This window comes from Molothrus ater, chromosome 17 (assembly GCF_012460135.2).
Source record: "Molothrus ater isolate BHLD 08-10-18 breed brown headed cowbird chromosome 17, BPBGC_Mater_1.1, whole genome shotgun sequence".
NCBI classification, from domain to species: Eukaryota; Metazoa; Chordata; class Aves; order Passeriformes; family Icteridae; genus Molothrus; species Molothrus ater.
Genome location: NC_050494.2, coordinates 8,018,640 through 8,046,189, shown reverse-complemented (window position 1 = coordinate 8,046,189; position 27,550 = coordinate 8,018,640). Strand labels below are relative to the sequence as shown.

Here is a 27,550-nt window from a genome sequence, read left to right as displayed (position 1 = left end):
ACGTCACTGCTCGGGCAGCCGGGACTGGCTGCCGCCCGCGTGGTGCTGCCGGTTCCCCAGAGCGCAGTGAGTTTCCCTTGGGACATTGCCGAGGGACCGGTCCGACCGGAGCCCGTTTCCTTCCTGGCTCCTGCCGCAGCCCCGCTGCCTCCCACGGGGCCGGGGCCATGGCTGGGTCGTGGCTCCCGCCTGGCTCAGCCCCGTGAGTTTCCTCTGGCGGCCTCAGCGCCCCGGGGCAGGGCTGGAGACGGCTCCGCGGGACCGGGGGGAGGCACGGAGCGTAGGGACACGGGACGTGAGAGTTCCTCCCAGGAGCGGGATGGGAGCGGGCAAGGGATGTGTGCGGAGCCCGGCTGACTCAGCTGATCGGTACGAGCAGAGGCTGGGCTGCAGGTTGGGCTGCTGGGCCTGTCGCCCGCGGCCACCGGAGCGTGTCGGAATCGAGCGGGTCCTGACTGGAAGGGGACGGGCCCTGTGTCGTCCTGCCCTGCAGATGCAGTGGGAGGTACGAGGCGTCCATTCCCAGCAGAGCAGCTGCCCAGGCCCCTCAGCCCCCAGGTGAGAGCCCCCTTCCCCCTGCACCCGGCTGTGCCGAGCCCTTGCAGGCGGCCCGGAGCTGCTACGTGAGCTGGCACAGGTTCAATGCCCTCGTGGGTACGGCACCTGGTGCTGCCAAGCCCCAGCCCTCGGGGATGAGACCAGGTGAAGCTCATCAGGATCCACACCCAGGGCAGGAGGACACAGTGTCATCACTTCAAGGGGGCAGAGGGGTCCACAGGGCCTGCAGAGGGCAAAGGGGGCTGGGCTGGGCTGTGCACCCCACACCCCCATGGCACGTAGAGGGAAGCTGTTCTGCCAACACCAGCAGCAGTCATGGGAGGACAGGGCCAGGATCTGGAAGGGTCAGATCTCTCCTCACTACTAATCAAAGTCTCTCCCCACAGCACAGCAGCGTCACTCGCAGGCCCAGGCACCCAGCCCTGAGCCATGGCACTGCTCACCCACCTTCTGGCCTGTGCCTTTGGCATGGGCTCCTGGGTGGCCATCAACGGGCTGTGGGTGGAGGTGCCACTGCTGGTGACGGTGCTGCCGGAGCAGTGGTACCTCCCCTCCTACATCACCATCATCATCCAGATGGCCAACGTGGGACCGCTCTTCGTCACCCTCATGAATCGCTTTCGGCCTGGCTTGCTGAAGGAGGTGGCTGTTATCTATGTGATCGTGTCCGTGGGTGTCATGGCCTGCTTGCTCCTGGCTTTCCTCTGGAACCACACGTCCCTCATTGCCGGGATATCCCACAGCATCCCCTTCCTAATCCTTACCTTCTTCCTGGCCCTGGTGGACTGCACCTCATCTGTCACCTTCCTGCCCTTCATGATGCAGCTGCAGCCTCAGTACACGAACACCTTCTTCATAGGTGAAGGCCTAAGTGGGCTGATCCCATCTCTCATTGCCCTGGGCCAGGGCTCTGGTATCTCCAGCTGCACCAATGTCAGCTACGAAGTCAACATCACTACTGGCAATGAGACTGTGGAGAGCACCATCTTCCATCTGGAGACCCACTACCTCCCACCCAACTTCTCCACCCTCATCTTTTTCCTGCTCATGACTGCAATGATGTTGACCTGCTTGCTGGCCTTCTTCTTCCTCACCCGGCAGCCCAAGGTGTGGGAGCTCTCTCAGCAGCACCTCTTTCCCAGCAACATTGTGCTGAACTCATTTGACCAGATCCTTGATGAGGGAGCTGACTCGCACCTGAGCAGGGGCTGCTCATGCCCAAAGGATCCCAAGGGACCTGGGGACATCCAGCCACAGAAGGTCTCCTACTCCCTAACCCAGCTCACCCTCATCTACCTCCTCATTGCCTGGGTAAGCGCCCTGACAAACGGGGTCCTGCCATCCGTGCAGTCCTACTCCTGCCTGCCCTACGGACACACCACCTACCACCTGGCAGCCACACTCAGCTCCATGGCCAACCCCCTGGCCTGCATCGTGGCCATGTTCCTGCCCAGCAGGTGAGTTGCAGGGCCCTGGGAGTTGCAACAGGGTGCACACCAGGGGCTTCTGCCCCAGAAGTCGCCCCTACTCTGCAAGGGTTGGGGATGTAGACACTGGGTGGGAGAGGGCCTGTGGTGTGCCCATGCCCTGGCAGCGCAGACACCCCAGGAAAGGAGGATGGAGCCAGCAAGGAGCCGGAATGTGCTGCGTGTCTGTACTGCTCACCAGGGAAAGGTAGTGCTCTCCAGTGACACTCACATGTCCCTTGCAGGTCCCTGACCTTGATGGTCCTCCTCACTATGGCAGGGACAGGCTTTGGTGCCTACAACATGGCCATTGCAGTGATGAGTCCCTGCCCGCTCCTCCAGCAGTCCCAGTGGGGCGATGTCATCATCGTAAGTCACGGTGTCCCTCTCAGGGAGGTCTTTGACGCCACACCCAGACCTGACCTCACCATGGTGTCCCCACAATGGGAAACCCCTGGCCCTGACCACTTTTCCACCTGTGCCACCAGGTCCTCTCCTGGGTGCTGTTCACCGGGACGCTCTCCTACATGAAGGTGATGGCTGGGGTGATCCTGCGGAGCCGCAGCCGCAGCGCGCTGGTGTGGTACGGGGTGCTGGAGCAGCTGGGCTCCCTCCTGGGGGCACTGCTCATGTTCCCCCTTGTCAACGTCTATAGCCTTTTCAAATCTGCTGACTACTGCAGCCTGCAGTGCCCAGCATGAGTGGGGTGGACACCCCAAGACCACTGCTCTTGCCAGCATGAACTCCCAGAACCAGCAAGGCTGGCTGGCTGGGAAGCAGCGCTGGGACCAGGACACAGCTCCCTGATGGACTCTGCCAGGGCGCAGCATCTCCAGGGCTTTGTCCCCAGCTGGGACACGGGGTGTTCCAATCCTGTGAAAACAATAGAAGGTGTTTTATTTTATTCAGCCCTCTGCCTCCCTGCTGCCTGCACCCCCCATGCTGAGGGGGCTGTCTGTGCCAGTGCCCCCCACCTGGGTACCTCTCAACTGGGGCCATGCCCAGTCCCGTCCCCTGGGGGGTCTGGCACCGTTTGGCATCGTGCCCTAAAGCCCCCCGGACTCTGTGGGTGGGCACAGCCCCAGCTGCACCGGTGGCGTTCCTGGCCCTGTGCTGTGGCAGCTGCCCCCAGACAGGGGGTTTGCAGCCAGCTGGGGGGACTGGGGACAAAGGCGGTCATGAGGAGGGGGATGGTGGGGGAACACGGAGCATTCACAAGGCCCCCAATAGCAGCTGGGGAAACTGAGGCACAGTGGGACTGGAGTGACATGTGTGATATTTGCTACCCTCTGCTTTGTGGCCCCATCCCTATAGCCCTGTGCCCCCCTGCACCCCATTTCAGCCCTACTGCACCTTGAGGTGGGCAGAGCTGGAGAGGGGCTGCAGCAGAGCCTTGCACCAGAGCAGTGCAGGCAGAGTGCCCATGGTAGGGGTGGCACAGCACCAGTGCCAGGGCTGGCTCACCTGGTACCTAGCTGTGCCCCAGCCGTGCCAGCAGGGTGGACACTGGGACATGGCAGGCACAGGAGGTCAGGGCAGTGCAGCCCCGGGATGGGACAGCACCCGTGCCCTGCACGCGCCTGCGCCCCTTCCCTGGGGCACGAGGCAGCCGGGCCTTTGTCCCCGGCCCTTTGTCTGGCATCTGCTCCCTGCGCCGGCGGCAGCACCACAGCACGGATTGGAGCCACTTCGGGGCTCTGGCTGCGACCCGGATGCCTCTGGGAAGAACGAGACTGGAATTCCTAATGGCCAGCAGCCCCCCAGGCTGGCACTGGGGGGGTTCTGCAGCTGAGGCAGCAGAGAGGGCAGGAGGGGGGGCTCTGCCTCCTGGCACTAGTGGGCATCCTTGGGCAGATCCTGGCTGACCCCAGAGCCCGCGTCCAGGGTCCAAGGAGGATGGGGGTGCTGAGGACCAGTGGGAGGTGTGGGGGCACCATGGAGCAGCTTGTCTCATTCCAGTAGCAGAATATGTCCCTTGTGGGTAGACTGGGAGCTGGAGTAGGGACCTGACCTCTCTCCTCCTGCCCCCCAAGAGGATGATCCTGCCCTTGAGAGCCCCCAAAACCCCTCACCCACAGTACCCCCGCAGCCCCCTCCCTCTTGCCGGGGAAACAATTGCCTCCGATGGGAATTATTTCCATACAGCTGCTCAGGAAGGCACAAACCCGGTGGAGGAAGGCTGAGCCTTTCTTCTGGCGCTGCTCCCCCTCCCCACAGTGGCGGGGGCAGGTTTGGGGGGGCCCAGGCGCTGCCGTCAGCGCTATCAGCTCGGCAGGGCTGGCTGCGGTTATTACCATACATTATCGCAGTCCCCTGCCTCCGAAAGGAGCCGGGGCTGCTCCCCCCTCCCAGCCCTCCCTCCTCCTGCCTTTTACACTTAATTACCTCCCTTATTACACCGCAGCCTGGAGAGACAAAATCCCAGGGCAGCGGGCAGGCAGGCAGCGGGCGGGCGGGCAGTGGGCAGCGGGCAGGCAGGCCCAACTAGGGCGTAAGTAATGCCCGTTCTGCAAGCGTGCCTTCCAGGAGAGAGCAGGCACACGCACCGATAAATAAATCAGGGAGCAGAGAGAGGCCGGGAGCCCGGTGTGTGTGCCGGGGATGCCGCGAGCTGCCCGGCAGGCGATGTCCCCTCGGGGCCGCAGCCCTGCGGGAGAGGTGACCTTGAACTTGGCAGAGCCCTGACGTCAGGGCAGCGCTGCAGGGACAGATGGGACTCGTGGTGCTGCCGGCAGTCCCTGGCCAAGGGCTGCGGGAGCAAGTGGAGAGACCCCAGCCCACATGGGGAGCAGCCCTGGGATCCTGTAGGATGTGAGTGCTGTGGATATGGGATGCTGTGGGATGGGGGGATGCTGTGAGCTATGGGATGCACTTAGCTGTGGAATGCTGTCAGATGCTGTAGGATACTGTGGGATATCAGATGCTGTGGGATGCTGTGGTCTGTGGGATGCTCTAGGATGTGGGCTGTGAGATGCCCTGGGCTATAGGATCCTGTGGGATGCTGTGGGATGCCCTGGGCTGTGGAGTACCACACAAAGCAGTGAGCAGGGGCACTGTGATGCAGACTCCAGATGTGGCTCTAGGCACAACAGAAGGAGCAGACATGGCTGTGAGCAGGCTGGCCCATGGTGCTGCCCGTGGGGATGCTGCTTTTGATCCCCAGACCCAGTGCCACATCCCTGGCCAAAGGAGCTAGTGTGCCCAGGGCTGCCCTGTGCCAGCCATGCCAGCGCTCTGCCTGTGGTGACAGCAGAGGGACCGTCCTTACTAAGTGCTGCAACACTCTGGGCATTGCACAAGGCTCAGGGAGAACACAGCCAGCTGCCAGCCAGGTCCCCGTGTCACCCACTGGCCCTCAGATGGCACAAGTCCAGCCTTCAGATGGCACCACTGCAGGAGAGGCAGCCCCGGAGCAGCAGCTGCCTGCAGCGGAGCGCAGAGAGGAGGGGGAGTGCGAGTGGGGGCTCCAGTGAGACGAGGGGGGAGCAAGAGTGGGGGCTCTGGCCGGGAACAATGAACTGCCACGAGCCTGCTATTGTTGTGGCTCCGAAGGTCACGGTGCTTCCTGGGGACTGGGAGTGGGACAGGGACATGGGAAGGGGAGAGAAGGTGGGAAAAGAGGGATGGGAACAGCGAGCAGGGATGGGGACAAGAGAGAGGTGGGACAGAGATGGGACAGAGATGAGAGCAGGGAAGAGGGGAAAGGGGTGAGGACAGAGAAAAAGATACAGGGGAAGGAGAAGGGAAAGAGAAAGGGATCAGTGGAAAGGGTCTGTGGACAGAGATGAGAACAGGGAAGATGGATGGGAATGAGAACCGGGAACAGGGATAGGAACAGGGAGCAAGGACAAGGAAAGGAGAAAGGGACAAGAAGCAGGAACGGGGACAGGGATGGAGACAAGACAAGGGACAGGGGACAGGAATGGGGCAGGGGACAGGGATGGGGACAGGGATGGAGATGAGGACTCCCGCCCGGCAGACCCGTCCTTCCCTGGCCCCGGGGACTGGCGGCAGGGAGACAAAGGCGGTGGGAGGCAGAGGCATGTGCCCCCCCCTCCCGTCTCCCCCCCCGTCCCCCTGTGTCCTCATTGTCCGTGGCCGGGGTGGGGGGAGGAACCAGGGGGAGGGACCAGGGACCCCACAGTGTCGTGATGCCCGGGGCACCCCGCGCTACCGGAGGCTCGGGGGGCTCTGGAGGGGCTCCGGGCGCGGCCGGGCGAAGCGGCCCCCTCCCCCCCACGACCGCCTGCCTTCCTCCTCCTCCTCCTCCCCCTCTTCCCCACCTCCTTCTCTTCCTCCTCCTCCTCCTCCTCCTCGCCGCCCTGCCGCCTCCCCGCCCCTCGCACTCGCCTCCCCGCGCCTCTCCGTGCGCACCGCCGGGGCCGAGCGCCGGGGCCGGGGCGGGGGGGGCCGGGGCCGGTGCGGGGGCCGGGGCCGGTGGCGGTGCCGGTACCGGAGGTGTCCAGCGCTGCCCGGCCCCGCCATGCCCCGCTCCTTCCTGGTGAAGAAGCTGAAAGCGGAGGCGTTCCCGGCCGCCGGGGCCCCTGCGCCCCCCTACGCCCCCCTGGAGCCCCCCTACACGCTGCCCGGCCCCGCCGCCGGCGATGGTGAGTGCGGGGCCGGGGGTCCGGAGGGGCCCCCCCGCCTCTATTGTCTGTGCGCCCGGCGGGGCACCGGGAGGGAGACACGGGGGGACGCGGGGCAGGACGGGGAGGGGGTCCCCGCGTTGTGTCCCGCGGCGGGCGAGGGGTGCGGGGTGGGGTGTGTCATCCCTCGCTGTCGTCTTGTCCCCGGCTCCGGGCCACCGGCCGCTGCCGAAGTTGGTCCTTGGGGAAACATCCCCTGCGTGACAGCGTCAGCCCCGTGGGCAGCCCCGAGTGCCCCCCGCCCGTGGGACACCGAGGTGGGCTCCTTCCCACGGCAAGTTGGGGGGGTAAAGGAGCAACCGGTCTGCGGGGGCGGCGGGGGGCGGCGGGGGGCGGCAGCCTCGCCGTGCCGGAGGGTTTCATTGTTCGCAGCGGTGCCCCGAGCCCCCCTGGGAGCGCGGGGGGAGCCGGCGCCGTCCGGGGCACGGGGAGCGGGGGGGAGAGACTAGGGGGTACCCCGGCAGCGAGAGAGATGCAAAAGGCTGGACTTGGGGTGCCCGTGGTCCTTGGAATCCCGTCCTCTTGCGGGGGAACACTGGGGTGGGCTCGGAGTTCCCCGAGCTTGGCACAGCCCCACAACGGGACAGCCCAGGCACCTGCCCAGAAAGAGGGGCTGGCCGTGGGTCGGGGGCTCTGTTGCATAGGATAGGGAGTCCTGGCTGCTCGTGGGTTGGGAAACGGAGCAGGATGCGGGAATGGGCCTGATCCATGCACAAGCTAACATCAAGCCGCTGCGGTGCTTGTGCCCTCTTTTCTAGTGCCCCCCAGCCCTTGGTGGGCATTCCCTGCCAGCGACTGGGCTACGAAGCCTGTCTGGTCTGGGGGTCCTCTGCTTCCCCCTATCAAGCAGGAGCTGGTGGGGGAGGGATGTGCTGCAGCTGGGCAGAAGCTGCCGACGCTGCTCTCCTGGAAATAACCTTGCTGCATGCTCGGAGGCAGCGTGAGAAATTGCTGAGCAGAGCGCTTTCTGCACAGCCCGCGCTGTCAGCACGGCGCGGGGGACGGGGGGGCCCGGCTCTGCCCCTGCCCCACAGCCCCCTCCCCACAATAGACACCCCTGGCCACCACGGGACAAACGGCAGCACTTGCTTGCCAAGAGGTCTGTGGGTGCTGCCAGAGGCTGTGTGGATTTAGGGGATGCTCAGCTGCAGCTGTGGTGGGATGTCCCTGCTGCCCCATGGTGTACATGGGTCAGACCAGCTGTGCACTGACCCCAGGCCCCCGATAGCCCCTCTGTCAGTATCAGTGGCGATGAGGCCTCTGAAGCAGCTTGCAAGGACCAGGGTGCACAAGGCAGGGGATTGCTGGGACCAGTTTGGGGGTCATGGGGTGCCAGTACATCCCCAGGATTGCTGGCCTCATGGGAAGAGGGCTGCACTGCTGCTCCTGCTGTGACCTTTGTGTGACAGCACAGAGGGACTGGGATGCCAACGCAGTGCCTGCTCTGACACAGGTTGGGAGACCTACATACGGAGCAAGTCATGAGCTGACTTGCACCAATGTCACATGTGTGTGACGCCAGTGGAGTGGTACCCGAGCCTGGCTCCACATCTGGCGGGCTGTGGGTCGCTCAATTTGGCAGGAGGCCAGGGACCCGGTGCTGCTGCCCTCCTGGTGCTGTCCCATCTCCAGGGAATAGGCCCTTTGGGGACAGCAGAGAGGTGGGGGTCTTTTCTAGCCCCTTTGCTGAGGAAGGAAAACCTGGAGCAGCCTCATCCCCCTCATCCCGGCTGCCCACAGAGCGTAGCTCATTACCGGCACGGCCCCGGTGAACAATGAGCTCCCGGCACCGACAGCTGTCTGGCAGCTAATAGCCCCTGGGGGCTGCGGGGCAGGCGCAGCTGGACGTTCCGCAGCTCCATCCCCAGTTCTCATCTCAGGCAGCCCTGCGGGATGGGACCCATCCTGCTGACAGATGCAGACAGGAGCCAGGGCAGGACAATGCAGCTCTGGTACTCAGTGGCTCAGCTGGGACAGGAACTAATTTAAGGGGGACAACCCTGATTCTGCACCTTCTATGGGAAATTTTAGCTTGTGGCTTTTTCCTGTCCCTGGTGTGGCTGCTCTGGAGGGACAATGACCCCACTGTGTTGTCCCCACAGGGTACCTCCAGCACTGCCTGGCGCCAGCCGGCTATGACACTGACAAGAAGCAAGGCCTGCCACCACCGCCACCAGACCCGGCCTACGCACCCGGCCACGAGGAGTACAGCGATCCCGAGAGCCCCCAGTCCAGCTTTTCCGCCCGCTACTTCAATGGGGAGGCGGCAGTGACAGACAGCTATTCCATGGATGCCTTCTTCATCACGGACGGGCGCTCGCGCCGGCGCAGCGAGAGCCAGCGCCGTGGCAGCCACCGCCACTCCTGCCCCGAGTGCGGCAAGACCTACGCCACCTCCTCCAACCTGAGCCGGCACAAGCAGACCCACCGCAGCCTGGACAGCAAGATGGCGAGGAAATGCCCCACCTGCGGCAAGGCGTACGTCTCCATGCCCGCCCTGGCCATGCACGTCCTCACCCACAACCTCAAGCACAAGTGCGACGTGTGCGGCAAAGCCTTCAGCCGGCCCTGGCTGCTGCAGGGCCACATGCGCTCCCACACCGGGGAGAAGCCCTTCGGCTGCTCCCACTGCGGGAAAGCCTTCGCCGACCGCTCCAACCTGCGCGCCCACATGCAGACCCACTCCGCCTTCAAGCACTACAAGTGCAAGCAGTGCGAGAAGACCTTCGCCCTCAAGTCGTACCTCAACAAGCACTACGAGTCCGCCTGCTTCAAGGGCTCCGAACACAGCTGTGCAATAGGGAACTAGCCCCCCGAGCCCTGTGGCACATCCCGTTTCCCAACCTCATCCTTCTATCCAACCCCCATCCCCATCCCCATCTCATCCCATGCCCATCCCTATTCCCCTATACATCCCATCCTGTCCCCATCCCCATCCCATCCTGGTCCCAGTCCCTGTGCCAGCACTCCTGCAGCTGCAGCCAGCTGGTTTGTTGCTGTGCTCAGACTGGAGGACACATCCCCACAGACTCACTCCCCATCTGCTCCCTGGGAAGGGGGTCCCCCCCACGGTGGGACCCAGCTCCTTTCCGCTGGGTCCCAGAGCCCCCCCGCAGCCAGGCAGGTCTCTCTGCGGGGGACTCACCTGGGGACCTCTTCCTGGCCCAGGAGAGACTTTCCTCCCCTAGCTTGTGACTTTCACCTCTATTTATTTAATTTATTACTATTATTTATTTAGAGCTGCTGCTTCTCTTCCCGGGGGACCCCGGGGGAGAAAAGACACTTTTCTGCTCCCCGCTAGGAGCAAACCCTCCCCTTGACCCTAATCTTGATGAGACCACAGGCTGGTGTTACTGCCAGCTTGGCAGGACTGATGGCCACTGAGGCTGACAGAGGGCAGGGCTGCCAGTCACCCGTGAAGCCTCGGGTCCCTGCAGCCCACCACACAGGGCACCCGGCTGCCCCTCTGCCCTGTGGCACAGCGTTCACCCTGGCACTGCAGATCCACAGCCCTGGAGTCAGGGGAAGAGCCAAGGGAGGAGCCAGGGGCTTCCAGCAGAGATCCACAGGACACGACCTCCATTGGCTCCCAGCTCCCAGCTTGGCCAGGCACAACTGGCCCATGCCTCGGTGATGGGGAATAGCCCCCCCAGGCAGGTGCAGCTCCCCTCACCATGCAAAGGGCTGGGCTGGCAGCTGGGCTGGAGACCCAGCCCTGGGGCAGGTAGTACCCAAACCCCCAACCACCCCCCCACGTATCCCCAGCCCCTTCTCCAGCCGTCTCCCGGCTCCCTCGCCATTGCCCCCCACCTGCACTCAGGAGGAGGGGGTCAGAGTAGCTGTAAAGTTTGGGTGAGTCTATTTAAATGTTCTTATTTATATTATTTATAACTTATGCTTTTCACTATTTATTTGTCAAGACTGGCCGGGCCATGCCAGCGCTGGCTCGCAGGAGGTGGCAGAGCTGCAGCAGAACTGCCGTGCCCAGGACACAGCCACGGTGACACAGACGGGGACAGGACCCCAGAGCGGACTGCGTGGCGGGCACGGAGGCAGGAGGGCACGAGCTGGCCCGGCAGCCCAGGCTGCATGTCCTGCAAGCCTCCCACAAAGGCAAAGCCCTTCTCTTTTGTCTTCCTTGCTTCCACGGGCTCCTGCTTTGCTCCGTGCCCCGCGCCAGCCCAGCGGGGACAAACCAGCCACTCTATGCAACCTCCCGGCGGAGCGCCCCCGCACCGGCCCCGGAGCAAGCTCCGCGCACGGCATTCCGGAGCGGGGCCCGACCCACGCCTCCGCTTCCTACCTCGGGCCGCGAGTTGCCACAGCCCCACCACCCTGTGCCGGTCCCCAACACTTGGGGACTCAGCCCGGCGCCCCGCGGGGCCGCACTCGCGCACCCCCACACCGTCTTCCTGCGCCGTCTTCCTCCCTTGCACCGTCTTCCTCCCGCTGCCTCGGTGCCTGTGTTGGTCACGGGTTGAGTGGGGATGTCCCTGTCATGGTCCTCACTGCCATGGCACGGTGACCACACATCCGCACCCCACGGAGGGGATGAGCATCGCCCTGGCCACGCAGGCGCCCCGCCGGGTTTTCCCCGCGATGCCCGCGCCGTTCCGCGGAGCACGGTGTCCTGAGGCCGGCAGGCTTGGAGCACTGCGCTGCTGCCCCTCTCTCCTGTAAATAGCAGATACTACAGCAATAATTTTCCGTGCATGATAGATTTTTTCTGCCAGGTTTTGTACTCGCCAGCCCCAGTATGACAAGTCTACTGAGATCCGGCCACCCGCAGTATTACTTGTAATGCAATTCAGGGATATAAAAGGGATTTCTGCCACTAACCACGTGTCTTGGGGGATTTGTGTCGGCGGTGGCGGGTGGTGGCAGGCGAGCCGCCACCCTGCCCATCCCACGGTGCCCTGTGCCCATGCCCACTCCTGGGCTGGAGCATCCTGGAGAGAACTGCCCCAAATAGAGGGGTGATGTCCTGGCAGCCCGCTGGGAGCGGGTGGCTGAGGCACCCTGGGCATTCCAGCCCCTCAGCCAGCGGGCAGCAGCCAGACAGCCCCTGCTGTGACAAGGAGGGGTTACGGTGCCACCCTGCTGCTGAGAGCGCCGGGGGCAGCGAGCGCGGCTGGGCGCTGACCTGGAAGTAAATCCCGTGTGAAATCCCGGCAGCGGCGCAGAGCCCGGCGGGCAGCCCGGCAAGGGCGCCGGTAACGCTCCCACACCCCGGGGCGCCGCTGCGCCGGATGGGGAGGATTCTGTGAGCACATTTTGTTTGAACTCACCGGTGATGACAACCCAATAGAGCCCCTGCTCCCAGGGGCAGACAGGCATTCCTGCTCCCCACCCCTCTCTCCTCATCCTTTCCCAGATGTGGGTGCCAATGGGGGAAGGCAAATTATTTTTAGCATCCAGCTTGTCAGCACAGACCTAGCTGAGCCCTGGGCTCCCAGTGACATCAGTGCAATCCCTCACCCACAAAGTCATTACCAGATTCACCTTGCAAGAAACTAATTCCAGAGCCTCACAAAAACCATCCCTGACCATCATCTGCACGCTTCCAAGTCAGCTCTGGGGCTGAGGACCCTCCATGACACCAGGGAGCCAGGGTGAGGGCACTGGGAGCAGCCATCCCCTGTCATCGTGTCCCTGCTGTGGATTCAGGGTGTCCTGGTTGAAGCAGCCAGAGGGGTGGGAGACCCAGTTCCTCCTGGGAGCCTCTCCCTGTTTGGAACACTGGTCTGAAGAAATGACCTAGAAAGACTCAGTGTGACCGTGTTCACAGGGGTCTGAGGAACAGGGAAGAGACAAGGATCTGCCTCCATGTTTCAGAAGGCTTGATTTATTATTTTATGATATATATGATATTAAAACTATACTAAAAGAATAGAAGAAAGGATTTCATCAGAAGGCAAGCTAAAAATAGAAAAGGAATGATAACAAAGGCTTGTGTCTCAGACAGAGAGTCCAAGCCAGCTGGACTGTGATTGGCCATTCATTAGAAACAACCACATGAGACCAATAACAGATCCACCTGTTGCATTCCACAGCAGCAGATAATCATTGTTTACATTTTGTTCCTGAGGCCTCTCAGCTTCTCAGGAGGAAAAATTTTAAGGAAAGGATTTTTCAGAAAATATCATGGCTACGGACTCAGGGCTGAAGTTCTTCAGTGCCTGCCCAGCTGTGGAGCATCCCAGCATCACCGGTCAGCTCTGCAGTTATTTCATGCCTCACCTTCCTTGCTGTGGACCCCATCGGTGTCAGCAGGGAGGGGGCTCTGGGTTGGGGACATGTTCCTGGTACAGCCAGGCAGGTGGGGTCATATCCCAACTCTCAGCTGCAGGATGATCCTCAGTGCCCCGCCCCGGCCAGGTGGGACCCGCAGGGGGCAGGACAGGGACCCCCAGCACACCTGGTGGGGACCTCAGCTGCCGCATGCCCATGGGTGTCCCAGGGGAAGGAGGAGCCGAGGGCAGCCCTGACCGCAGGCTCCCCGGAGCAGGCAGCGGCTCTGGCACCCGGCCCGGAAGTCTGTCCTGCCCCTTCACTGTGACTCTGCAAAACACCGGGGCGGAGGCCGTGACGATGACGATGGCCGGGCAAGGAGGAAGTAGAGGGGTACGGCTGGGCGCTGCACTGCTCGGGGCAGAGCGGAGGGCTCGGCTGAGCACGACAGAGGACGGCCGAGACCGGCCGGCAGCCACAGCCATGGCAGAGGCCGAGGACAGGAGCATCCACACCCAGCACATCGCGGCCGTGCACAACGTGCCCATGCGGGTCCTCATCCGGCCCATCCCGCCAGAGCTGGAGCCGGGAAAGGTGCAGAGCCTGATGGAGACCCTGCAGGTGAGCACAGCCCCCGGGATGCAGAGGCAGCCCCTCCTGCACCCGTTCAGAGGGCACTGCTGGGGAAGCTGTCAGCACCCAAGCCCTGGCACAGTCGGGGGGTGTCAGGGCAGGATGGGAGTGCCGGGGTGTGTTGCTCTTGGGCGTCTCTTCCCCTTCCTAGGAGGATCCCGAGCGGGTGCCCCCCATCGACGTGCTCTGGATCAAAGGCAGTGAGGGCGGCGATTACTTCTACTCCTTCGGGGGCTGCCACCGCTATGCTGCCCACCAGGCACTCCGCCGGGAGACCATCCCCGCCAAGATCATCCCCTCCACCCTCAGCGACCTCCGTACCTACCTCGGCTCCTCCACGCCTCACCTGCGCTAGCCCAGCACCCTGAGGATGCCCAGCAGCCCCTTCTATCCCTGTTGGCTCCGACCCGTGAGCCCTTCATGAAGATTTGGTCGGCCGTCCCCAGCCCTGGGGAGTCCCCATGGTTCCTCCAGCCGGGATGGGTCAGGGTCCCCCAGGCTCGGAGGGTCCCCGGGTCCCGGCAGTCGGGATGGGTCGGGCCTCTCACCGGTACCGGGAGGCGCCCGGCGGGGCCGGCAGGTGGCGGTGTTGTGCCGCGCTGCGCCGCCCGGAGCGACCGCGCGGACCAGGACGACCGGGAACCGGGACGAACCGGGACGGGATGAACCGGGACGGGATGAACCGGTTGGGGAGGGATGAACGGGAGCATGGCGCAATCGGGAATAGCTGAACCATGATGGAACAGGCTAAACCGGGGCACGGCTCAACCGGGAATAGCTGAACCGGGATCGAATGGGTTTAACCGGGGCATGGCTCAAGCGGGAATGGCGGAACCGGAGCACACTGGAACTGGGACAAGTCACAGCTCATTCGGGGCACAGCTGAACCGGGAAGGGGTACAGGCGAACTGGGACACAACAGAATCAGGACACAGGGAAGAGACCTGGCATGGCCAGTCCCCAGCCCTCCCTCAGCGACTCTGGGCACACCAGTGTCCCAGTCTCCATGGGGGACATCTCCAAAATCCTGTGGTGGGGACAGCCACTGCTGCACCTGGAATAAAGATGATCAAAACTTCTGCAGCTCCTTGGCATGGTGCTAGAGGGTGCTGGGGTTGGGAGCGGGGATGCAGTGGTCCAACATAGCACAGCATGATGGCCTGGCCCCAGCAAGAGCAGTGGCTGTGGGCACACAGAACAAGGACAGAGGCTTTGCAAGGGGATGGATATTCTGTGAGGGGATGGATGCTGTGACAGGACAATGTTCTGCCAGCCCACCCTGCCACGGAGCTGAATTCAGGGTCAGCTCTGGCCCAGCTGTGGGGACTCGTGGTCCTGCCATGCTGGGATGCTGTCATTTCTGCAAGCACCACATCGTCACCCCACGTGCAGCCTGAAAAAACGCCTCGAGCATCCCCTGGGCATCCCAGCATCCCTCTTAAGTCGAGAGCCTCCATCCAGGGAGGGGAAAGGCCACTGACTCACTCACCACGCCGTGAGTCAGCAGAAGGACTGGGAAACTGCGGCCGGACACTTCTGCCCCATCAGCCATGCTCCTTCCTGAGCGGATCCTCTTCCCCTAGGGCTGGGAGAGGAGGGCATGGCCGATTCCTCTGCATGGCAGGAGCTGGCAGTGCTGGCACGGGACAGGGCACAATTTCCCGCTGCCTCCACGTTTCCGCGGGATCCACTGGGGAGGAAGAGCAGGGTGGGCTGGGGGTGCTGGGCGAGGGGAAGGGACGGGAGGGAGACTCCAGAGCTGCATGTGCCGCATGAAAGCAGCTGTGTGCCGGGAGGAAGCCCTGCAAGCACTCACCGAGAGCAGCCCTGGCCCGCGGCTCCCTGATGGGCCATAAATTTCTCCTCAGAATTGTGGCGTGCTAAAAAGTTTCCTCTTGTTAGAGAGCGGGGGGTGGAGGCAGGAGGTAGCAGCTCCTGCAGCGGCTCCTGGGGCAATGTGGACATTTCCAGAGTGCCCCCAAATGGGTGTCCCATAGCAGAGACTGATGTCTGCCCATATCCTGTGTGCCCCCACTGCTGGGCATCTCATATGAACGCTGTTTGCCCCACTCTCCCGGGCTTGTGCCCCTCATCCCTTGGATAAGAGGCAGCTCAGCAAAACTGGGAATTCCACAAAGTGGGAATGAACTGAGGCTGCCCAGATCCTGCAACTCGTTTTCCTGCAAGCCATGGAGGCTTCTTCCAGCTGGGAAGCCTGCTGCAGGATCTGCTTTTCCAGCTTGCCATCCCCTGCAAACAGTGCCAAAGGCCCGTGCCAGTCCCAGGGTGTCCTGACATCACTCCCAGGGCTCCCTGGCACTGGAGCTGTGTCCGAGGTGCTGTGTGAGCATCTCCAGGGCTGACTGGTGCATCCATGGGGCTGGCATGGTGTGGGCAGTGGGAGCTGGCTCCCAGCTGGGGCTGCTGGTGCCACAAGCCCCTGGCTGGCACAGGAATGGGTCTCTGCATTGCCTCCTTCTATCCGTGCTCCACCTGTCCCCCTTCCCTCTGCCTGACCCGCGGGGTCTCTGGTGTCGCCGACTGACAGCCGATCCGGCTGCCTCCAATCCATTCGTTCCAGGGCAGGAACAAAGGAGCTTTGTGGGCTCCCCCAAGCCCGGGCCGGGTGGGGAGGGGTCCCAGCTCCGGAACTGGGACAGACTTCCCCGCGCGACAGGCGTGTAATGCCTTCCAGACCAGCAGCCCCAGCCCTCAGGTACAGCCCAGGGGCAGGGGGGGCTGGTGCTTCCCACACTGCCTGGGGACCCACCAGGTCACTCTGATACAGCCCTGATCCAGGAAAATGGGGAAACTCTTCTGTTCCCCAAATGTTTCACAATGCCCAGTCCCCATGGCATTCACTGCTCCTCCCCACCCAGGGGGCTCCAGGGGCTCCCAGATTTGCCATCTCTGGTCTCTCCGTGTTGGGGAGCAGGGATAGACTCCCCTGGGATGAGACCCCTGCCTCACTGGGCTCAGCTGGACAGGACTGTGTATTTGGGATGGGGCAGCTCCCACGTCTGTGGCTTCACTGGTGTGAGCACCCTGAAACTGGGCAGCCACAGGCAGAGGGGCCAGTCCTGGACATCCCCCAGAGCCAAGGTCTGGTCAGGGGCTGTGGACTTGGGGCACTGAGTAGGATGGGATGGGGCAGGATGGCGTGGATGGGTTGTGATGGGATAGGATGGGACATGATAGGACAGGGTGGGATGGAATGGGATGGGGTGGGGTGGAGTTGAATGGATCAGTCCAGCACTGCTTCACCAGGGCTCGGCAGGGTCAGGCCCAGTGTCCTGGTGGCCACATGTTCCAGCACTGCCCTGGGTCTGGAATCCATTTGCCTCGCTGGCTGTGGTGTTTTCCCAGCAGGGCTGGAGCGTTCCCGTGGGGCTGGGGGCAGCCCTGGCCCCTGCCCCATCTGCTCCCTGTTTATTTTCTTACACTTAAGTATCACCTCGAAGATAAGCACTCCCTGGTGTGGGGGGCAGGGGGCATTTCCCTGGCAGCAGAGGCAGGACCCAGCCCTCAGGGTGCCCAGCACCCTGACCCCACGATGCCCGGCAAGCAGGAGATGCCTGGCTGGGCTGGAGTCAGGGCTGCAACCCCTGCCTTGTCCCCTCCATGCTCTGTGTCCCATGCAGGGTCCCGTGAATGCCTGAGCCACTGCCTGGTGCTGCCCTCTGCCCAGGGGTCAGTTAGTTGGCTGGATCAGCTGTGGTGCCAAACCAAACCATGTCCTGGCACCCACTCAAGCTGGCAGAAGGTTTGTGATGCCTCAGCTGCACCTGCCCAGCTGAGTCAGAGCCCAGGCCACAGTGCTGGGGGAGCTGGGGGGGGGGGGGCAGGCACAGGGGCTCATGTCCTGTTCCAGATGCCTACTGGGCAGCACAGGAAAACCTGGCTGCTGCCACACGTCCTCCTGCCCCACAGCCACAGCCTGCACAGGCAGCTGGACAGGCAGGGAGCCGGCAGCATTCCCTGCTTCCCGTGGCTCCTGCCGCTCTCCCAGCCAGGGATGACAGCTCCTGTCCGTCCATCCTTCTGTCTGCAGCATCTGGCGAGGCGGTGGTCACATATGCACACATCTGTGCCAACACAGAGGTGTCACTGCAGCAGGAGGTGGTGGCATTTGGGGTTTACATGGCACCCACAGGCACACAGCCATGTGCCACTGCACACACACGTGCAAACAGCCCCATACACACACACATATCCCTGTGCACACCCTGTGCACACATCCATGCATGCTGGGATGTACAGATGTGTGCAGCTGCACACCCCCACACACACTCGTGGGCACACACGTGTACTGTCCCCACCCCACACTGAGCCATCTCCTGTCTGTTGCTCCTTCCCTGCCTGTGCCCTGCCATGTTCCAGACCCCACAGGCCACCAGCACCCCACACGTGGCCATGCCCCCCAGAAAAGCCCTGGGGCAGTTTGGCTGGGTGTGGGGACTGTGTGACCCCCCCAGCCTGTCCCTGCCAGCTGGTGGCCATGTGTGGGACGTGCAGCTGAGTACACAGCCCCTGCCATCCGTCTTACCACCTGTCAGAGCCAGGGGCTGCTGTGGACCCCCAGCCATGGCTCAGCAAGGCTGTGGGGTGAGAGGAGGGCAGAGTGGGGGTTCCCCTCTCTGTACAGGCACCTGCCTGTTCCCTGCCTGTTCCTGCCTGTTCCCTGCCTGCTCCCTGCCTGTCATGCCAAGGGCCTGCCCATCCCCAGCTTTGCCCCTGGCACTGCTGCACATACCCTTTTGTGGGGGTCTGCACTTGGGCAAATGCTACAGGAGAAGGTTGGGGTCCCTCATGGGGACTGATGCATGGTGAGAGCTGCCAGTGCAGACATAGTGCAGACCCCTGCCCATCCTCATCCCCAGGAGGATCCCTGTCCTCTTGCTCAGCCCTGCATGTCCCCAGCCCCTGGTGTGGCTCTGCATGTCCCCTGCTCCAGTGGGACCCCTGGCCCTTGGTGTAGCCCTACATGTCCCCAGCCCCAGCAAGGCCACCAGCCCCCAGCCCATCTCTCTGCCCCCCACTGCGTGATTTACAGGCTCTGCACAGGCAGACAAATGGTGAAGGAAAACAGGGCGGGGGGTCCCGCCAGCCAGGGGCTGCCTGTGCCCTGCGGGGGGCAGAGGGGCCGTTTGCTCACAGCCAGCAGGATGGGAGGCAGTGAAGTGGTGCCTGTGCCAGGCAGCACAGCTGCCCCTGATATGGTCCAGCAGCCACAAACCCTTGGAAGCAGTAGGAGAGCCCATGGAGGGACCCAGACCCCAGGAGCCATACCACCAGCTGCAGTCCTGCAATCTGCTTTTGCCCATGGGGCACTGAGGAACATGATGCCAGCCCATCCCATGGCTCCCAGGGCACCCCACTGGGGTGTTTGTGATATCCCACGGCCACTGTCTCAGCCCTGGCAAGCCTCCAAGATTTCCCCTAGCATCCCTCTCTGGCTGTGGAGCTGCTGGACAGTGGGGACTGCAGCTGGCACTGCCAAGTCTCCCAGCCACATCCCCAGCAGCCCCGGGGCCATCTGCCAGGAGCCAGGTCCTGCCCTCCACATGTTTTTGCCGCTTGACCTTCATTATGCCTGGAGTATCGTGGAGGAGGAGGAGGAAGGGGAGGAAGGCAGGCAGGAAGCCTCCTGCCTGCTTGGTTCAGCTGGCTATCCCTCTGCCTGCTCCTGGGAGGGTTGGGCTCAGGGCTGGGGGGTTGAAGGCAGAGTGGGACCCGCAGAGACCCCTCTGGTGAGGAGGAGGAGCAGGGCCACAGTCTGTGGTATTGAGTGCCAAGGAATGACAAGGAGCAATGGTCAGGCTGGGGGGCACCCCCAGCCCTTCCCAGGACACCGGTGATTCCCGCTGCTGCCAGCTCATCGCTCCCCTATCAGGAAAAGACTCTGTGTTTCCACTGCCGGCACACACCTTCCTCCTGGGCGGGAGGAAATGCTCCTGGCAGCGCTGCCGGCAGTGCTGCCCCTGCCTCTCCATGTGTCCCTGTCACCTCCCAGGGTGAGGCATTGGGAACAGAGGAGCAAGGAGTGCATCCCTGCGAGGCTGCCTGCCCTGACTGCTCCTCCTGGGCATAGACCCTGTCCCAGGGGGGCATGGCAGGGTGTGGGCAGCAGCATGTCCCCCACTGGCATTCCTCTGATAAACACCCCCGGCACTGCACCACTGCCACCCGCTCCTGGTTGCCTTCCCCATCCCAGCTCCTGTGCCCCAGGTTCATCTCATGCCACCCTGTGTGGGACCCAGGGCTGGCAAGGGACAGCCAGGCAGGGGCTGGGGACACGCTGCCTGTGCGCTGTGTGTGACATTGCTCTGCAGGTGCCAGAGGCCACGGCACAGGGAGCACTTGTCAGACAGTGCCCCGGGCACTGCCACGGCTCAATTACCACCGCGGGCATGACCCGGGGTCAAGGTGCCCGCAGCCTGGCCAGCGTGCCGCAGTGGGGCCAGGCCAGTGGCCAGAGCCAGGGCTGGGGTGAGGACGCTGGCCGCTGGCCACTGGCCGCTGGCCGGAGCTCGCGGGGGCCGGCTGGGGGTGGGCTCCGGAGCCAGCCCCTCCCCGGCCGTATAAATCCCGATTCCCCCTGCAGACAGCCGTCCCAGCCCTGCTCAGCTGCCGCGGCGGAGCAGCAGCGGGAAGGCGCCCGGAGCCGCCGTCGCAGCTGTGCCGGCGGGGGAAGGCTCCCCGCAGCACGGGGGGTGCCCCCAGCGGGGCCGGGGGTGCGGGCGGGCGCCCCGCCATGGCCTTCACCATGCTGCGCCCCGTGGCCGCCCGCGTGCTCTACCCCGACCTCAGCATGCTCTCGGAGGACGAGGAGAACCGCAGCGAGAGCGACACGTCGGACCAGTCGTTCGGCTGCTGCGAGGGCGCCGAGGCTCGCCGCAAGCTGCCGCGGAAGCCGGGCCCGATGGTGATGGTGAAGCAGAGGCAGGCGGCGAACGCGCGGGAGCGGGACCGGACCCAGAGCGTCAACACGGCCTTCACCGCCCTGCGGACCCTCATCCCCACCGAGCCGGTGGATCGGAAGCTGTCCAAGATCGAGACGCTCCGCCTGGCCTCCAGCTACATCTCCCACCTGGCCAACGTGCTGCTGCTGGGCGAGGGCTGCGAGGACGGGCAGCCCTGTTTCAGTGCCATCTATGGCGCCAAGGGCGACCTGGACAGCAAACAGCCCCGCAGCATCTGCACCTTCTGCCTCAGCAACCAGCGGAAAGGGGTGAGCGGGGCTCTGGGATGGGTTAGGGTTCTTCCTCCCCTTGCTGGCCTGAGCGAGGCAGGAGGCTCAGCATGTGCCCAAGGGATGGGGGGCAGCAGACCCTGCCTGGGCTGAGCGGGGCAGGAGACTTGGCATGGCTCAGTGAGAACCACAGCTTCTGACTCCAGCTCCCACTGGAGGTTTTGGCTGCTCCTGGCCAAATCCTGCTTGTAGCCACACGCCTACAGCTCCTGCTCACGTCAGAGGGCTGGGCTGCTCCCCCACGTCCATCCGGGCTGGGAGGTCTCAGGGGTTAAACAGTCACCCCGGAGCTGGCAGCGCTGGTTGTCCCAGGGGGGCTTAGAGTTCGCTGGCTGACCTCTTCTCCATCCCCATCCCCATCTCCATACCCAGCCCTGCCAGCCCACCAGCACTGCAGCAGGGCTACTCCAGCAGCTCCCTGATGTGATGAGGACAGGAGGAGCCCAGCAGACACCCCCCGAGGGGGCCCAGACAGTTCCCCATCCAGTGTTCCCATGCAGGGTCTGCTGGCAGCTCTGGCACAGCTCCCACATGGCTGAGCTGGGCCATGGCAGAGCACCCCTGTCCTGCCCACCCAGCTGATTCCCCCAGCACCCTGTGGCTCAAGGGACACCTTTCCTGTGGTGAGCCCACCCTGCTGCTCATGCCAGGGTGTGCTTGACCCAGGAATAGCTGTGTAGGATATGGGGTGCAGGGTGAGGGGCTGGGAGCTGCCCAACCTCTTGGACATCCCTTGGCAGGGCTGTGAGCAGGGGCTGTTGTATTTGCTACTGTCTCCACAGACCTTCAAGATGTCCCATGTGTGACCCCAAGCAGTACAGCCATGGGTCACAGTCCAGCCCTCAGAGCTTTTTCACATTTTGCTGCTCCATTTTTAATTGCTCCCCTGCTCCTGCTGCCCCCCTCAGCAGCCTCTCCAGCCCTCCTGGGGTCCTCCAGGCCTGGTCCCTGGCAGAGCTGAGATCCTCTGAGCTGCTTCCTGGGGCTGGAGCCAGGGGTCTGGCACAGTGCTGGACCCCCAGGGGACCCTGTGGAGGCACTGGGGCTGGGAAGCTCCTGCTGGAGGGCAGTGGGGGGAGCTGGGTTGGTATCTGACTCTGCATCCCAGCCCTGAGGCTGGAAAGGGGCTGTACAGGGCTGGAAATGGGCAGGGCTGGAAATGGGTTGTGCTGTGCTGGAAATGGTCTGGAAATGGGCTGTACTGGACCATGCTTGGCTGTGCAAGGCTGGAAATAGGCTGGGTTGGGACTGGGCTCTGTTGGGCTCTGCTGATCTGCACTGAGTTATACCAGAATGTTCTGGGCTAAATCTGCACCGTGCTGGTCTGTGCTGGGTTATACTGGGCAGTACTGGGCTGATGATGTTCTCATGAACTGTGAGGCAGAGCTGAGTCTCCCCATCCCAGTTTGGACTCTGTCTGTCAGGGCTGTGGATCTGTCTAGGGCTGTGTGTCTGTCCTGAGGTGCGACTGGCCCTTGCCACAGGTCTGAGCCCTGCGGTGCTGAGCAGCCATGGGGGCTGTGTCCTGCAGGGTGACAAGGCCGAGGGGGACCCACCTTGTAGGGCTCCACCACAGCACCCACCTCAGCCACACAATCCACCACTTGTCAGGCATGGCCCCATCTGTCTGTCTGTCCACTCCAGGCAGCACAGAGCCACCCCAGGACTGAGCCACTGTCCATCTCACAGTGGGTCCCAAGGAGGAGTCAGTGTGGTGGGCAGCAGGCAGGAGCGGGGTGCCCCCCACCCAGACACCCCATGGTACCTGCAGCTCTCCCTCCTCTCTCTGCAGGGCAGTAGGAGGGACCTCGGGGGCAACTGCCTGAAGGTGCGAGGGGTGACGCCCCTGCGAGTGTCGCGGAGATGAGCCGGGCTCCGGCAGCGCCCACCTGACACAGCGGCGGAGGCAGACGGAGCCCGCACACGCCAGCCCAGAGACCGCAGCGGGGAGGGAGGGAGCTGCTCACCTGAGATGGCAGCGGCCGAGCCCAGGCTGGCAGCACACCGACACTGGCCCTGGAGCCGGCAGGGGGGCGGGAGGACGCTCCCGTGGCCGAGGCTGCCCACGCGGGGCAGGGCCGGGGAGGGGGTCCCCGCGCCCCGGGGCTGGACTGGAAGGGGCCTGTGTGCGGCCGGCGTGGAGGCGCTCCGGGGGGACAGTGGCCCTGGGGTTGTGCACGTGCAGCCGCTTGGAAAATAAAGCCTTATTTTTCTGATGGGCCAGTGCCTGCCTGTCACCCCCATGTGGGGTGAGGTGGGGATCCCCAAGATGGCTGTGGACCTCCAGCTCTGCACTGCTGCTCTGTGCTGCTGGAACCAGTGTGACCATCCCAGCTCTACCCACAGTGGAACCATCCCACCCTGTGCCACAGTGGGATTAGCATGGGTAAGACCCCTGGGTGAGCTGTCCCTGTGTCCCCAGGCCCTGATGACAGCTTTAGCCCCACAAAGGCTGCAGAAGTCCCAAGGGGGTCAGTGCCATGCCATGGGATGGGATGGCAGTGCCAGCCCTGTGCTGCAGCCACGAGTGCCCAAGTGGTGGGTCAGGGTTGGTGTAATTGCTTTTGTGCCCTGCCCTCCACCTTGTACATCGTGACTGGCACAATGTCACTTGCACCATCACCACTGCTGCCACCAGCACAATGACTGTCCCCACTGTGACTGCCACTGCCACCATGATGACCATGCAGAGCCTTGTACAGTGAGGCTGCAGGCAGCAGCACCTGCATGGGGTCAGGTGGGGACATGGGGGGTTCCCAGGCCAGATCCCCACATGGGATTCTGTTTGAGGGGGCTGGACTGGCTGGCCAGTGCAGATAGCTGAGCCTGGGAATGGTGCAGTGCCGGGGCTGGCGGCTCCCAGGGGCCGGCGTGTCCCACGGAGCAGAGGCAGCTGTGGATGGGGCAGCTGGGGGCTCCCCCCAAGGGCTGCAGAACTGGAGCTGCCCTGTCTCCCTAGGGTCCTGGAGCCAACATGGAGCAGGGGGAGCATGCTGGGGTCTCGCTGGAGCCTGCCCCGGGCAGGAGCTCTGTTGAGAGCCCACAGCACCTCTTGGCCCCCCACTCACCGAGGTGAGCCTGCCCCGGGCTCCCTCCCCCGGGTTTGATTTATGGAGCTGACAGCGCACTGCAGCTGTGAGAGCTGGTCCCAAGCAGGGACCGGGGTGGGTGGGAGAGGTTTGTTCTCAGCGTGGCTAATGTGTCCCAGACCCCAATAAACAGCCGTGAGATTCTCCAAACAGCCTGGGACACAGAATCCCTGCCCCCGGGTTTATCGGGGGGCAGGGGCCGTGGGGGATGCTGTGCTCTGCAAACATCCCGACCCGCACATAAAAGGGGAACGTCCTCGTGAAGTAGCAGCTCTGGAGCCCCCAGGGGGTCAGCAAGGGCTGGTGGTCCCAGTGCTGGGGGCACAGCAGGTCCCAGCACTGAGTGTATAGGTCCCAGTATGTCCCAGGGCTGAGCACCAGTGTTCCAGGATGTCCCAGTGCCAGCAACTGGAGCCTCAGCCAGCTCCAATATGAAGACCATGAGCCCCAGTGAATCCCTGCACAGAAGCTGTGCATCCAGTATGTCCCAGTGCCAGAGACTGGAGCCCTAGAAAGCTCCAGTATAAAGGCAATGCATCCCAGTACATCCCAGTGCCAAGGCTGTGGGATCCAGCATGTCCCAGCGCTAGGGCCATGGATGTCACCGCACCCCAGCGCCAAGGATGGCACAATGACCCCAAGACAAGCTCCAGTGTAACAGTCCTGGGTGCCAGCATGTGCTAGTCCAGAAGTTGGGCACCCAATAACATCCAGTGCAGGGGCTGTGGATTCCAGCACATCCCACTGCTGAGGCTATGGATCCCAGCATGTCCCAGCACTGGGGCCACAGCTCCCAGCATGTCCCAGTGACAAGCCTGTGGGTCCCAGTACATTCCAGCCCCTCCCAGCACCATGAGAGGGGAAACGGTGACTCAGAGCTGCCGGGCTGGTGGGAGCCGGGTGCCCCTTTGCCCCGTGAGGGGTGAGTGCTGTGGCCACCGCCGGCTCCCCGGCAGCCCCGCGCCGAGCCCAGCCACGCTCCCCTCCCATCCTCTCCCCTTCCTGCGTGCAGACACCCTTGGAAAGGCTCTTGGCCGTTTTCTCTGAGACAGGAAGGTGTCCCCGAGTCTCAGGAAGGAAAAACACTCAGTGCTGAACCCACAAAGACCGTCTCTGAGGGGCCAGGGCTGGAGAGGCTCCAGGCCTGACATCACCTGGGAACTGGAACCAGAACCGCAGCTGCACTCCGTGCCTGGTATTTTTTTTTTTTTTTAACTTGTGTTTTTAAACTTTCTTTTTATAGATTTTTATTTTATTATTTTTTTTCCCCTTTCCCTTCTCCATTCCCCTCCCAAATATTTCAGCCTCCCCGCAGGCTGGCCAGCCAGGCTGGAATGCAGCAGGGCTGCACCCACGGGTGCCAGGAGCTGCCTTGCTGGTGGGACAGATGAGGCTGGGTCTGGCCAGGCAGGAGCTGCTGGAGCCGTGGGCAGGGGTCAGCCTGGGGCTCACCCCCTGTGACAGGGGCCAGGCCCTGATAGCCCCTGGCACTGCTGTGCTGCTGGAAAGGGATCCATGGCCAAGCAAGGACACAGGAGGGTCAGTCTGGCCATGGGGTGTGGGAGGACAGAGGGCAGAGGGGTCAGGCAGAGCCTGCAGTCCGTGGGCAGCGTTGCTTTCCCGACCCACCGCCCCCAGGATGGGGCTGGGGAGTCAAACCATGTCTGAGTCTGAGTCAGTGGAGCAAGAGGAGCCAGACAGGGATAGAGGACACAAAGACAGATTTTGGGGCCAGGGTTCAGCCCTACTCATTCCTTGTCCTTTGGCAACACCTTTGGGTGCTGCCTGACCCTCCCTGGGCTCCTCTCAGAGTGGAGGCTCGTGATAAAGACCACAGAGTATCCTAGAGCAAAGCTTATTGCTTTGCTTATTGCCTGGGGAATCCTCCCTGTGACAGTGACAGGCATCAACTGAGTGTCACAGGTCACTCTGAGCCCTGTCAGACCTGGGGGCAAAGGGCAAAGGGACCCCCCAGGTCCAGATGCCACTGAGTGAGGACAGGGTGACACATCTCTGCTGCCCAAGGCAGGGTGGAGAGAAGGATCAGGGAGGGATGGGATGGGATGGGATGGGATGGGATGGGATGGGATGGGATGGGATGGGATGGGATGGGATGGGACGACCAAGGGGCAGCACGATGGTCCTGCAGGTGGGGGTGCTGGGCAGTCCCTGCTTCCCTGTGCCAGCAGACCCAGACTGTACTGACCCTCCAGCATCCTTCCAGGGTCCCTGGGGAAGAAAATGGGCAAAGGGTCTGCCTGAGACCCCCAAGACACCTGCCAGATCCTCACCATCACAAGGGATGCACAGCAAGAGTGCCCCAAGGTCCCACATATCCCAAGGGTGCAGTGGGTGCTGCTGCAGGACTGCCACCACCCCACCACGTCCCCCCCATGCACAGGAGCCCTCAGAGCTGCTCTCCCTGCTGGGACCTCGTACCAGCTGGGGTCCCTGGGGACACGGGCCCCGCAGCAAGGACAGGGTGTGAGGCCGTGGTGCGGGGTGAACGCCAGGTTAATCTCCCGCTGGAGCTTCCCTCTGCAAACAATAAGACAATGCCCGGCCGGGGCCGCCTGCGTAACCAGCGGCGTGGAGGGGAAGTTGTAATATTTGGATTTAGCCCTCAGTAAATTAAGGAAGAAAAAGGAAAAAACGCTGGGGGTAATCAGAGCAGGGCTGGCCCCGTGCCCTGCCCCATGGCCAGCGGCCCTGGGGGCTCAGCTCAGCCCGTGGACAGCAGGTGAGCAGGGCCAGAGGCTCTGAGTCAGTGAGGCCGGGCATGGATGTGAGAGGGATACGTCCCTGAAGGCCTGGCAGAGCACAGGCATGTCCCCACCATGGGGACAGCAGCCTGGAGGGTCAAGGCTTGGATACCCAGCAGGGCTGTGGGCAAACATCTCCAGCCATATCAGAAAAAAAGGGATCTGGGCCAGGAAGTTATTTTAATCCAAACCTCTTCATGGGAAATAAAATCCTATTTCTGCAGCTGGGGTGGCTGAGCAGGAGAGGGCCCGGGGGGGTCGTCACCTTCAGCTGGCAGTGGGTGGCAGGGGATGACAAGGGAGGGGGCTGTCCCAGGATGTCTCCATTGCACAGCCCCTTTCCCAGCACAAGCCCTGCAGTGGTGCCGCCTCCCTGGGATCCCACAGCAGGGCCCACACTCAATCAAACAGGCACTGTGGCTGGAGATGGGGCTCTGAGAGGGGGTGGGAAAAGGTCTCACTGCAGGGAATGCCTGCAGGTGCTCAGGGCAGGAACAGTGCTGCAGGGATGGCCTTAAACCCTCCAAAATGTGGCCATCCCACACACCAACAACCCCACTCCCCCAGGGCTGCCCCTGCCTGACCTGGCCCCAATGGTGGGGACACCCCAGGGAGCTGGTTTGGGGGTGAACAGGGCTTGACCCCAGGGAGCTGGTTTGGGGGTGAACAGGGCTTGACCGCACGGAGCCGGTTCGGGAGGGACAGGGCTTGACCCCACCCTGCCGGATCTGAACTGGGGTCTTGGGAGGGCTCCATCCCCCCCTGTGCCCTGGGGAGACCCGTCCCCTGCTTGGTGCCCCAGGGTGGTGTGGGGCTGGCAGGAGGCTGGGGCAGCTGGGGCAGAGGTGACCAGCGGGCAGCAGCGGCACGGGAAGGCCTTCGGCACCGTGCCTCGCGCCGGGAGCCCATTTCC

At 63.2% G+C, this 27,550-nt stretch overlaps 4 protein-coding genes across 5 annotated transcripts; all 4 read left to right on the top strand.

The window, feature by feature from the left end:
• The first annotated feature begins 987 nt into the window (after window positions 1-987).
• Window positions 988-2,725, top strand: SLC52A3 (solute carrier family 52 member 3). Its single transcript, XM_036395727.1, has 3 exons — window positions 988-2,015; window positions 2,270-2,393; window positions 2,513-2,725. Exons 1-3 carry the CDS (start codon window positions 988-990, stop codon window positions 2,723-2,725), a joined length of 1,365 nt encoding a protein of 454 aa, XP_036251620.1.
• A 3,674-nt stretch (window positions 2,726-6,399) lies between these two features.
• SCRT2 (scratch family transcriptional repressor 2) lies at window positions 6,400-11,508 on the top strand. Its single transcript, XM_036396029.2, has 2 exons — window positions 6,400-6,631; window positions 8,773-11,508. Exons 1-2 carry the CDS (start codon window positions 6,508-6,510, stop codon window positions 9,477-9,479), a joined length of 831 nt encoding a protein of 276 aa, XP_036251922.1. The 5' UTR covers window positions 6,400-6,507; the 3' UTR covers window positions 9,480-11,508.
• Window positions 10,877-14,617, top strand: SRXN1 (sulfiredoxin 1). Its single transcript, XM_036395883.2, has 4 exons — window positions 10,877-11,127; window positions 11,846-11,933; window positions 13,049-13,522; window positions 13,686-14,617. The coding sequence occupies exons 1-4, from the start codon at window positions 10,877-10,879 to the stop codon at window positions 13,887-13,889; spliced, it is 1,017 nt and encodes a 338-aa protein (XP_036251776.2). The 3' UTR covers window positions 13,890-14,617.
• Window positions 14,618-20,288: 5,671 nt separating this feature from the next.
• TCF15 (transcription factor 15) lies at window positions 20,289-22,777 on the top strand. 2 transcript variants are annotated; one of them, XM_036395659.2, is made up of 2 exons: window positions 20,289-20,765; window positions 22,587-22,777. In XM_036395659.2, the coding sequence occupies exons 1-2, from the start codon at window positions 20,289-20,291 to the stop codon at window positions 22,677-22,679; spliced, it is 570 nt and encodes a 189-aa protein (XP_036251552.1). In that variant the 3' UTR covers window positions 22,680-22,777. The 2 variants fall into 2 exon arrangements, with proteins under 2 accessions (XP_036251552.1, XP_036251553.1); XM_036395660.2 differs by having other exon boundaries at window positions 22,579-22,777.
• The last annotated feature ends 4,773 nt before the right edge of the window (window positions 22,778-27,550 follow it).